Raw genomic sequence first — 10,307 nt, forward strand, 5'->3', positions numbered from 1 at the left:
TTCTGCAGTCGATCTGCGTCAAGTGTAAAGCAAAAGGCATTTGAACTAGATGAGTTCAGATAATTGCTCCGGTGACACAATTTTTCTTGGTCAGCCCAGAGTTAAGAGAGCTATGACATGCTGATGGGCGCCAGCGTTCGGGTGCCGAAGAAATTCACCTTGGTGCCCTTCATATCCATCGTATCAACACCCAGGAAAGACCTACCAGACTTGGCCAATCCAAGAATACATTTCATAGCAGAGCCTATGTCCTCGAAAACGACAGCAACGATGGTGGACTCCGTCTCGGCTCTGTATTTCAACCATCATCAAGAGCTGCACCAAGAAGCAACAGACGAAAAGCATACCTGACTTGCGGCATGATGGTAATCAATCTTCCGAATTGCCGGAAAATCTTGTAATATTCCACTGTCTGTTTCATCCGGTTTTGACGTGAGACAAGGCGAACCGTCCTACGTGCCCCCAAGTTTAGGGCAGTAACCATGCCACGAGTCACGTAATCTGTTCGGTCATCATATTCCAGCACAAGATCTGCGCCTAATTTGCTCGCGTCGGCTTGATGAATGTCGACGAAGGACCGGGCAAAGTTTGCTGTTGGAAATCGCATTACAATATTCTGATAGAATTGTTAGCCTGAATGATATTATGAAAGACATAATCCAGCATACGTTTGTAGCCGGAAAGATACAGAGGGATAGCACCGGTAGGTGATCCTTCTCAAAGGTGCGCACCGACTGTCGTATGAACTTCTTGACTTCTGAGCTCGCACCGTTGACCGACACCATGCGTTGGACTGGCCCGTCATCTTCGGTTTCAGTATACCAGTCCGGTAAGTCGTAGTTGTCGTTGTCGTTAATATAGACTACCCTGGTTTTTCTGAGATCTGCGTCTAACTCTCGAGCAAAAATATGGCGGCAGCCTGATATGGGATGAGCCCAAGCAAATTGTTAGGGAAAATACGCACGTCTATAGACTGGCTCACTTCCAAAAACCGAACATACGCGTTGGCTTCGCAGTGCAATCACTCCAGCCCATCGATGGCGGCGAACTTTTTCCTCAATCTGTCTTCTGTGGCAGTTTCAGGCAGGTTTTCTAATCGAAATTCCCGCGAGAGATTGAATGCGCCGAGACCCGCGACAATCTTAGCTGACAACTTCGGTGAACCCTCTTCATCTATTGTCAACGTCAGGCTCTTAGCATCCGTGTGCCGCTCCAAGCAATGCTTTGCAGCAGCACCGTCAAAAAATTGAACGAGTAGATGGTCCTTCTTTTCCAGTATCTTCTCCACCGGGTTGGCTTTGATAGCTTTAACAACTTGGGTGACATTATAACCCGCGGTGAGGTCCCCAACGCGGACTGTACGATGTTGATGGATTGGAGAAGATGAGGAGAGATGGCGCAACGTAAGAATGAAACGATTAGCACTACGGCGACGGATAGTAGAGCTGATACGTCCCAGCATCCAGCCTGCAATGACGGAACTGAGGAAACCGAAGTATTGTGATTTTCTCACGCCACAGACGCGATCATGCTTTCCTTCAAGTTCCCACCACGAGCCTCCCTGCCCTCCCGTGCTTCAATCCCCATTCAAAACTCTTTTCGTTCCTCGCAAATAACTATCTAAGGAAAATCGTGGTACCCATGCTCTTGAAACAAAATCTCCACGGGCTGGATGAAGCTTCATGCATTCATGTCTTATCTCGGTACTTATTGTTTCTCTCATAGGCGTATACACTAGCATCAATGATCCCGGTGATGCGCCATAAGCTTGTCATTGTCTTTCGCTTTGATTTGCTATGGCAGTAAATTTTGACTCATCTTACAATAATGCCAGCCTTTCCTCGATCGTCCTAGTCATGTTTTCCCTGGTTCGCCTATCATTCTTGCCACCGGAGTGCTTGAAATAAAAGCTCGACGTCAATTAACTTATGCCTCACAACCCTAACACGATCCCCTTCCTAGTCCGCGATTTATCATGCGCTATACTACAAATCCCACGCTCGACCTTGAGACGCACAGGCCATCGTTCGACCGCATTATCTCACACCTTTTTACTCTTCACAAAACTTGGCCTATGACTGATCAGATACAACGGCTGATAGAAGAAGACATCCGAGCACTCTTCACCGAGTTAGTCGAATGGCTACACGAACTTGGGTGGTTTTTGACCAGCGGCGATGCTAATCTCGGTATCATTGCCTGCTGTCTTGACGCCTGCTCCGACGCGCTGCAAGCGGCGGAAAGCGCCGTTCCTGAACCAACGTAGGTCGCAAGCACCAGTCCATCTTGTGCCTTCAAAGCTAATCATCGATTGCAGATTTAACCGCTTGTGCAAACGGCCTTTAACCGTGAAATCATTCGGACAACCGGGCGTTATCGTTTACAATGCCACGGCAGACCTGGACGACCACATGGTGTGGTTTTGGCGAGAGCTCCTTGTCAGGGCGCTTGTTGTCTCCCGTCGCTACTGCGACAAAGATTCAGACCCCAGGAACACTATACAAAACATTATCAATTACATCTGCAAGCATGATCGCTCATCCTTAGTCTTTGATAGCATTCATGGTACGACAGTCTTCATGTATTCAATCCAAAGCTAGCGCTCATTGTCCATTTTCAGACATCCGGACAGATGGATGGCATGGATGGGGTGGCCAGACATGGACAGCCCACTGGACAGAGACGATGAAAACGAAAGTAAAGTGCTCCCTGCAGCTCCTCAATCGGGCTGCAGGTGATCACATAGAAAAGCTCGTCTTCGTCGAGCGTCCCTGAAATTAGAGATATACAAGTCCTATATAGATTACTTCGAATCATGAATGTCTTTCTTTACTAATCACAGCAAGATGGGTTCGTGAAAATTAAACAAGATCTTCCACCGGTACGGACGATTCCAAAGCACCGGGTGTAAGGAGTCAGGATATACTGCTCTCCGGGAGGGAATTCTGCGGGTGCCCGTTCATCTAAAGTGGTGCGTGCTACCCATGCTCCCAAAAATAAGACGGAATTGCCTTTCCGAATCATTACCAGCAAAACTTTCAGATATAAATGTGGAGATGCGTTTCATACCCATACTTGCTCATATAACGAAGTTGATTGCTTGCTCTGAGAGTTGAATTAAAGCTTTAATTCACCTGCATCAGAAGACGAAGAATACTGGCACACTCACTCATTGAAAACTTTCAGCAATCCAATTTACTATCAACGGTGCCAATTCTCCCACAGGTTTGTTGTGCAATGCGAACTCGTGCAACAACTCATCGTGCACGCCGTCTTTCTGAACGAGGTACTGGATATCCGGATGGTAGCCTTTCAAATGCCACTCATAGAAATGATTATGAGCTTCGTGCATACATTCTACACCACCCGAAGTGATCAAAATGCGCTCGGCCAACCCATCAATGCCAGAGAACCAGGATTTGGGAGCCTTGGCGGGCTCGATGAACGGCAGAGCTAAATTGGATAGATCTCGAAGGCTCGGTTCTGCCCACAAGAGCAGGTCGTCTGCGCTTATGATGTCGGTTTTACTATTTCGCCTAAAAGTCTCTGCACCGATCTCTCCGCTGGGGGATACCCACGGTGAAATGAGGCATGCGCCACGAAAGCGAACGGTTTCGAAAGGCTTCAACGTCGGGAGGGGATGAAGAATGTGGGAGAATATCTGAAGAATAAGGTTGCAGCCTGCGGAATCGCCTACGAGTTCAATGTTTTCCGGTTTGACGCCGGATTGTAAGAGATATTCGATGGCTGATTGAGCCTCGTGGAGCTGGCTGGGGAATCTAGCGTTTGGTATAAGGTCTTTTCCCTGGATTAGCAAGAAAGAAATTTGAAAAATAATAATATGGCTTACTGTAGGAAAAAACTGCCACGCCCACCTGGATGTTTTGCGCCTCAAGTTCCAGTTGAACGTATCTGCAGAAAGCAAAGAAACTATCGAAGGGTGGGAGGACGTATCCACCCCCTACAATGCGACGTCTTCATGAAAGGGTTATTATCATCCAGCTGAAAGTGCCTACCAGGTATGTACAAGAGGACCCTATCCAGTCGCTTGGGTCCAACCCATAAGAAATAGGTGCCTTTCTCTGGGAGTTCGTCTATAGTAGATGGTAGCCCTCTGAGGAATGTCCATCTTGCGTAAACATTGACAGCTTGCCCAGATAGATACTGAAGTTCACGATAACAGAAGCTATCCATTAGGTACCGAGCCACAGCGAGGGTGACCGTCATCCTCCAAGGTTTGTTGGGACGGGGTGAGGCCACAATTTTCCAGACCACATAGAGAGCTATTTTCGGCAATAGTTAGGAGGAGACGCAGCGAAGGTTGAGAGACAAACGCAGCAGGAGAAACGTAGTGACGATGTTGATGACATCTTTCCATGTGATATGCCCATATTGACTCTATAAAAGCGCAATCATGATATTTTAGTAAATTACAAGAGTTGACTTTGGCATCCCATACCGGTTCGTCCTTCGCTGGCATCTCGAGCATAATTTCTTATTTGTCCTAGGGTCGCTAAAGAGCAGAGGTACGCAGTACCGAACGCAGTGAGGTGGATGCTCTTAACGAACGAGCATAAGGATGATGAGTTTACCAAAATGGTCACGCGTCATCAATGCATCATCAAGTCCGACGTTTAAGTTTTCACCGCGACGAACATGTACAAAGTGCCCAGCTACTCGAATCTAGGACTATTGCTGATTTTCGCGTGCTGACGTGTGGACACAATCGGAGCTTGTACCATGGTAATGCATCATGATAATCAAGGAAATTTTCAGCTCCTGTTAACGGCGGCGATTTGGTGGTGATCTATTTGCAGAACATCTCGTTGGATATGATCATCTCACACGAAGCCACGAAACACCAGAGATCTTCCCACCGTTCCGTTGGCTTCGCCTCTCTTTGACCGTGGTATAGGGAGCGTCGATACCATAATCAACATGTTTCAAGGGCATACTCCGTTGAACAATCTGGGATGATCCCCTTCCTATGCCGGTATCTGCTCCCTCCCGCCCTCTATATATAAGGGTTTCGACATCCTCTCCCCGTCTTGATCCCATTTCATTTGTCATGACGGACACAGACGGGCTCGATATTCTGTACTATACGATAAGATTAACATGCCAAACCTTAGTTTACGGTGAGCCCCGAGTCTCTCCTCGTCGAAGGGTTGAAGTGAACCTTAACACGCAGGCATGTACACAATTCTCATGCCGATCTGCTCCTATGTTATGTTGTACGTCGCTTTCTTTTACCAATATGCTGGCGTTCGACTGATAGCCCTATGTATAGGAAGCGAGGTCTTCGAAGGAAATCGCATATCTTGCTGTTCTGCATGCTGGTCTTCATGTTCTCCCTTTCGACTGCGTATTGGATCCTATCTTTATATCACGACGTGCATCTTATCACCACCTCATTTGTTCATGGGATTCCTCTGGATGATATCGCTTCTACCTACAGCGTACAACAAGGCATGTTGATGAATGCCCTCGTCCTCTTGAACGTGAGTATCCATTTCCTGCAGAAAATCTCAATGTTCAGCGCTCCATAGTATGTACTAACCGACGGGGTCGTCGTTTGGCGGGCTTGGGTACTTTGTCAAGACGGGTACAGCAAAAGTTTGATTCTCCCTATGGTGTTCTTATGCTTGACTCTCCGTGAGTTTTGGATATTTTGTACTGGTCATTTTCATTCCCGTCCATGGTCGGAATGATTCATAGTGTCTGTTATGGTCACAATCGGACTGCGCATCGCAATAACCGTTATTTCTGTCAGCCAGCACATCGTCATAGCCCATAGAGGCTTAGCTCGTGCGATAGATTACTACTGCCAGGTGACGAACTTGGTCCTGTCATTGTTGACCAACATTTTTTCCACTTCGATTGTCGGAATCAAGGCTTGGTCTGCTTCCTGGTTGTTTCTTACCCTGATAGGATTTGACCTTGTATTTGTAGGCATCATAGACACTGGGTCACATCCGAACTTCAAATGAGGCGGAGAAATATAACCGTAGCAGAACGAGTTTTAACTTTGCTCGTCGAGTCCGGGATCATTTACTGCCTTTCTGGAGTATGTAACTGTTCGAACGATTTTATTACAGCGGAGTCTCAGACCTCCTAGATAACGGTTCTAATTGCCACTGTGATTCGACTTCCTTTTGGCACTCTCGGTGACGTCTACACTCCGGTCAACGTCCAGTTCGCGGTATGTATCTGGTAATACTCGTTCTAACTGGCCAAATTGACCGTTCGAACCAGGGGATCTATCCGACCATAGTCCTTCTTGTCAGCCACCAAGGTGAATTAAACGAAACTGCCATGTTCACGTTTCAGTCGGACAAAAGCAATCCCCCGGAACAGTCGCCGAATGTATCCAATTTGGATGCCATCGAGTTTGGCGGTAATCCTCACCTCAGCAGCTCTTTTGGAAAAACAGAGACCTTTGCGGATGTTAGGCACAGCGGGTCCATAGCATCACGATCTTCTCAGGCTTAGCGTGCAGGACCACGCAGACATATGTTTTACTTTACATTAACACTTTGGCTACAGATATAAGCCCATTTTCATTTTAAACATGTGGACTACGAATAAAAACTATGGTAAAGTATGATTTGCATAAATCGTAGGACCGTTCATGGGAGCTCTACCGAATTTGCGCAACTTCTAACCATCTGTCGGCCGTAATCGTGGAACCTGGAAAATCGCATTTAAATATATCCGATGTAAGGAAGGATGCAAATTTGAGTGGCTTACTGATTTCGTGGCAGTCTAATCTATAAGCAACGAAAGCCCACTTTTCTTCCTTCATCTTCGCTACTCTCTCTCTCCCCATTTTCCATCTGACACCTCCTTTCGTAATACCAAATTGTTCCAGAACTGACAGCACATACATTTCGCCTTTCCCGTGTCCCTTTTCGAAGATGTTTACCATCGTATCTTGGGACATATGTTGGACCATGCTTTCAATCGATGTACCACGTTTATAGAAGACGAGGCTGAATACCGGGTCGTAGTTTCCATATTTTTCCATCAAGGTCGAAGGACCAAAGTCCTTAATGGAAAGAGGTGCTTCATAGGTGTTGATATCATCTCGACGTAGACGCAGGGATACGGGAAATGGTAGTGCTTCATAGCTTAATGCTGTTATTGTCTCGCACTCGGCAAGCCAAGGGTTCAAGTTAACTCTCCGACATGAAGCGCGTCGTGCCGGTTCAGAGATAGAGATGGGGAATTTTCCTCGGTAGGGAACTAGATCAGTTACCAGATTGTCAGCGAGTAGTGTGTTGAGATATTCGGATATCCAATGCGGGGGGTATCCAATCGCGGGAAGTCGCATAAGGAGCCCAAAGAAGGCCACAAGGTTGTTCGGGTATCGGACACGGCACAGAAGTTCCGTGCGAGGGTTCGGGGGTTCGGGTGGGAGAATCGTAGTGATGAAGACGCGTGTCAACCATATGATGAGCTCCTCACGGGTAGCAAGTGTAGACAAAGGACGAGGGAGTGGTTTGGCCGAGAATTCAATGACGTCCCAAGGGCTACTCGCCACAATATGGCAGCCAAGGAAGCGAGCGAGTTCGTTTCCTGTCAGCAAAGCAGTAGCTGAAAAGGGTCCCTAGTCACAACGTGGGTCGTATATACACGACATAGACCACGCACTTGTAGATTAAATTGTCACCGCTGTCTTTCCAAAGGCTAGGGTTCAGTAGACAATTGGCCGCAACCGAGGCATCAGGCTCAGATTCTAGATTGGGTATGGCGAACACAGCCATGTTCATAGGGCCATGAGTGTAATCGCTAACATTGCATGAGAAAAACAGCCTGACGTCATAACAAACATAACTCACGGGACGTTGCTCAGCCACATTCGAGTGAACATCCGCGGGAAATCAGGCGGACGGTTATCAATACCATGAGCCATCTTCATTAGCTCCTGGGAGATGTCACCCTGGAGGAGTTCTATCTTGATATGATCTTTGAGATTTACTAGGCCATCGACCACGGCATCAAAGAAGATCTCAAAGACCGAGTAGGCTGGGCAATCTTCGTCCATTTTTCTTTCTTTTAATAATCCCATACGAGAATTGAATTGCGTGATACGTTCAACCATCTCAAACGCATTGAACTCGACTGACGGGTAGTCGAACTTGACTTCCTGGACACCGTCCTATGCGATCATCAGGTGAAGAACGTGGAGGGGAGCGACCTACTGCTTACAAAAAGCGATGGGTTCGGTTTCCAGGTTCCTTCAATGTGATCTAGCGCCTAAAATACACATGAATGCATGCCCTCGACGACCATGTGCATCATACCTGTTTCTTCAAAGCCTGCGAGGGCGATTGGGATATACTAGCCCAGAGCTTGTCGAACGACTCATGACGGGACCTCAAAACTTTGGGCGGAAGGAAACACTGAGTAATACCATACCACGCCTCTTCTGTGGAGAATTGGGAAGAACGGCGTCCCTCATTCCCAGAGGCCAACATTCGGAACATCATGATGCGTATTCCCATCAGCCATTCCTGTCGTGCTTCTTTCTCGGAAGGAGGAGACATCTGCATTTGCACATGACCGAAGTCGATTATTTCGTCGTCAGTCATAGTATCGATCTCGGCTTTGATATCCTGTAAGTTCAAGTTGGGGAGACTGATGGGGCTATTCTCGAACTGGCGGTGACGGTGAAGCATTTCTTGCACTGTCCGCTGGGATAACTGTGTATCCCAATATCTCAGGGAGGTAACAATTCCTGGAATCGAATCTTTGGTAACATGTAGCCAATGAGGAAGCTGGTATGATGGCGTCTGCAAGTTTCTCAGGAGGGATTTAACGATGTTCATAAATCTAAAAATCATGTTACTTAAAGATAAAAGCCGTAATTTTAGGGGATTGGGGTACCTAACATGGCAATAGGATGGTAGAGCAACTCCCATCCAGACATAGAAAATGGTTGCCTTGATTTCTGCCTTCTCGATACCATCAGTGCGCTTGCATAGCTGCATCACTATCAGTTCGTTGATCATCATAAAAAGACACATGTTCCGAGCAATAGTCGTGGGATGTATGTCAAGGAGAGTAAAATGAATTCTGGAGGCTTCACGTTTTTCCGGAGCCAGTTCCAGATAAGTCTGATTGAGACCTATGATAGACCCGAAGATATGGCGACCTGGAAAGAAGTGTCAAAAGGTGCTACTGCTGTATTACAGAGATGTATACCGTCGCCACCTCCACCCCAAATAAAAGACAGCTGTGAAAGACGCTCCGCCGAGACCTTGCGAAGATCAAATGTATTGCCTTTATTCTCTAATCCCCAGTCGGAAATGATTGACATGACATCGTCATGACCAATCTACAAATTCTCGTCGGTGCGAATGGTCTGAAGTCTTCGAACGTTACTTACTGTGAAATACTCCAGGTCTGAACGGCTGAAATACACTTCAGTATTCATATCAAATAATAAGAAATGGATGACGCACGCCGCTTTTCTAGCCATTGATAGAGAAACAAAATTCATTCTTGCAGTACTGGCATGCTTCACAACAGTGTCAAATTCATCGATAGTGCGTTCCCATTCCTCCCAAGCTTCTTCGGAAACACCAACAGGCGGCTTGAGTTGTTCTATGGACCGTTCGTGATAATAATAGTCTTTCGGCAAGACGGTACTGTTCCGAAAGCCGTACGTTAGTGTCTTGGGTAGCCTCAAAGAGAGTTTTGCAGCCAATGGCGGGTTGGGGCTTTCAGAGAGTAATTTTGCAGATCGTAAGATCGCCTGGCAGGATGCGGCATAGTCTCCCATTTCGTACAAGGCTGCGCTCAGGTTGGACGGATAGACTGGGTTATCGGATTCAAACTCTTCAGCCTAAACCAGACGAGTCAGGATTGGAGCCTTTGTCAAAAAAATCAATTCAAAGACCTGTTTGTAGAGTTTTACGGCCCTAGAAAAAAAGTTAGAAAAGATCCTGCGACCGTCGAAAAAAAGCACGTACTGAGCAAACTGCCGGGCCTTGAAGTATCTATTACCCTCTTCTTTAAGATCTGCAGCACGAGTTTTTAACATGTCTCTGTCCTCAATGCTGATGACAGTTATTGATATCAGCAGTCGGCAGAATACCAGCTACAAAATTTTGAAGTTGTCATTGACTCGGAGCTGAATCTAAAAATGGGCAACCTCGTGTCACTGGTAAGGTACTTGATGCCACGTGGTTGCTATCCAGTATTCAATGTTCCTGTACCGTGTATGGTCATTGAGGCAAAGTCAGGGTTAACGGTAGGGTGAGTTAACGGTTGCAGAACTTTGGGAGTTGACTGTGTGGCTG

At 46.8% G+C, this 10,307-nt stretch overlaps 5 protein-coding genes across 5 annotated transcripts; 2 read left to right on the forward strand and 3 right to left on the reverse strand.

Annotated features, from left to right (window-relative positions):
• Positions 1-13: 13 nt before the first annotated feature.
• On the reverse strand, positions 14-1,462 carry EV420DRAFT_1664726 (uncharacterized protein; the record flags this gene model as incomplete). Its single annotated transcript, XM_060478961.1, has 5 exons — positions 14-291; positions 348-616; positions 669-919; positions 965-981; positions 1,050-1,462. 5 exons carry the CDS (start codon positions 1,460-1,462, stop codon positions 111-113), a joined length of 1,131 nt encoding a protein of 376 aa, XP_060333453.1. The 3' UTR covers positions 14-110.
• Positions 1,463-1,531: 69 nt separating this feature from the next.
• On the forward strand, positions 1,532-2,796 carry EV420DRAFT_1761934 (uncharacterized protein). Its single transcript, XM_060480682.1, has 3 exons — positions 1,532-2,262; positions 2,318-2,565; positions 2,621-2,796. Exons 1-3 carry the CDS (start codon positions 1,976-1,978, stop codon positions 2,773-2,775), a joined length of 690 nt encoding a protein of 229 aa, XP_060333454.1. The 5' UTR covers positions 1,532-1,975; the 3' UTR covers positions 2,776-2,796.
• Positions 2,797-4,603, reverse strand: EV420DRAFT_1526808 (Alpha/Beta hydrolase protein). Its single transcript, XM_060472435.1, has 6 exons — positions 4,460-4,603; positions 4,335-4,398; positions 4,017-4,283; positions 3,851-3,961; positions 3,170-3,798; positions 2,797-3,105 (listed from the first exon to the last, which is right to left on the reverse strand). The coding sequence occupies exons 1-5, from the start codon at positions 4,487-4,489 to the stop codon at positions 3,170-3,172; spliced, it is 1,101 nt and encodes a 366-aa protein (XP_060333455.1). The 5' UTR covers positions 4,490-4,603; the 3' UTR covers positions 2,797-3,105.
• On the forward strand, positions 4,604-6,543 carry EV420DRAFT_1526815 (uncharacterized protein). The gene is made up of 9 exons (XM_060472436.1): positions 4,604-4,743; positions 4,818-5,138; positions 5,192-5,234; positions 5,291-5,501; positions 5,550-5,655; positions 5,719-5,899; positions 5,953-6,067; positions 6,119-6,202; positions 6,256-6,543. Exons 2-9 carry the CDS (start codon positions 4,988-4,990, stop codon positions 6,490-6,492), a joined length of 1,128 nt encoding a protein of 375 aa, XP_060333456.1. The 5' UTR covers positions 4,604-4,743; positions 4,818-4,987; the 3' UTR covers positions 6,493-6,543.
• EV420DRAFT_1526820 (uncharacterized protein) lies at positions 6,544-10,299 on the reverse strand. The gene is made up of 13 exons (XM_060472437.1): positions 10,160-10,299; positions 9,978-10,105; positions 9,905-9,926; positions 9,468-9,850; positions 9,392-9,416; positions 9,208-9,340; positions 8,890-9,157; positions 8,307-8,835; positions 8,212-8,259; positions 7,842-8,161; positions 7,642-7,791; positions 6,751-7,592; positions 6,544-6,690 (listed from the first exon to the last, which is right to left on the reverse strand). The coding sequence occupies exons 2-13, from the start codon at positions 10,046-10,048 to the stop codon at positions 6,641-6,643; spliced, it is 2,841 nt and encodes a 946-aa protein (XP_060333457.1). The 5' UTR covers positions 10,049-10,105; positions 10,160-10,299; the 3' UTR covers positions 6,544-6,640.
• Between the last annotated feature and the right edge of the window lie 8 nt (positions 10,300-10,307).

Source organism: Desarmillaria tabescens (assembly GCF_030435595.1).
Source record: "Desarmillaria tabescens strain CCBAS 213 chromosome Unknown EV420scaffold_10, whole genome shotgun sequence".
Taxonomy (NCBI): domain Eukaryota; kingdom Fungi; phylum Basidiomycota; class Agaricomycetes; order Agaricales; family Physalacriaceae; genus Desarmillaria; species Desarmillaria tabescens.

Excerpts from the sequence above, each read along its gene's own strand:
- EV420DRAFT_1526820 (XM_060472437.1), bottom strand. The coding sequence starts at position 10,048 with ATGTTAAAAACTCGTGCTGCAGATCTTAAAGAAGAGGGTAATAGATAC. Across the intron at positions 9,341-9,391 it reads CAGACCTGGAGTATTTCACA|ATTGGTCATGACGATGTCAT; the intron begins GTAAGTAACGTT and ends GAGAATTTGTAG. Across the intron at positions 8,162-8,211 it reads AACCGAACCCATCGCTTTTT|GACGGTGTCCAGGAAGTCAA; the intron begins GTAAGCAGTAGG and ends ATGATCGCATAG.
- EV420DRAFT_1761934 (XM_060480682.1), top strand. The coding sequence starts at position 1,976 with ATGCGCTATACTACAAATCCCACGCTCGACCTTGAGACGCACAGGCCA. Across the intron at positions 2,263-2,317 it reads AGCGCCGTTCCTGAACCAAC|ATTTAACCGCTTGTGCAAAC; the intron begins GTAGGTCGCAAG and ends CATCGATTGCAG. Across the intron at positions 2,566-2,620 it reads AGTCTTTGATAGCATTCATG|ACATCCGGACAGATGGATGG; the intron begins GTACGACAGTCT and ends GTCCATTTTCAG.
- EV420DRAFT_1526815 (XM_060472436.1), top strand. The coding sequence starts at position 4,988 with ATGCCGGTATCTGCTCCCTCCCGCCCTCTATATATAAGGGTTTCGACA. Across the intron at positions 5,235-5,290 it reads ATCTGCTCCTATGTTATGTT|GAAGCGAGGTCTTCGAAGGA; the intron begins GTACGTCGCTTT and ends CCCTATGTATAG. Across the intron at positions 6,068-6,118 it reads TCATTTACTGCCTTTCTGGA|ATAACGGTTCTAATTGCCAC; the intron begins GTATGTAACTGT and ends CAGACCTCCTAG.
- EV420DRAFT_1526808 (XM_060472435.1), bottom strand. The coding sequence starts at position 4,489 with ATGCTCGAGATGCCAGCGAAGGACGAACCG. Across the intron at positions 4,399-4,459 it reads TGCCAGCGAAGGACGAACCG|AGTCAATATGGGCATATCAC; the intron begins GTATGGGATGCC and ends GCGCTTTTATAG. Across the intron at positions 3,962-4,016 it reads GGTCCTCTTGTACATACCTG|GGGGTGGATACGTCCTCCCA; the intron begins GTAGGCACTTTC and ends GTCGCATTGTAG.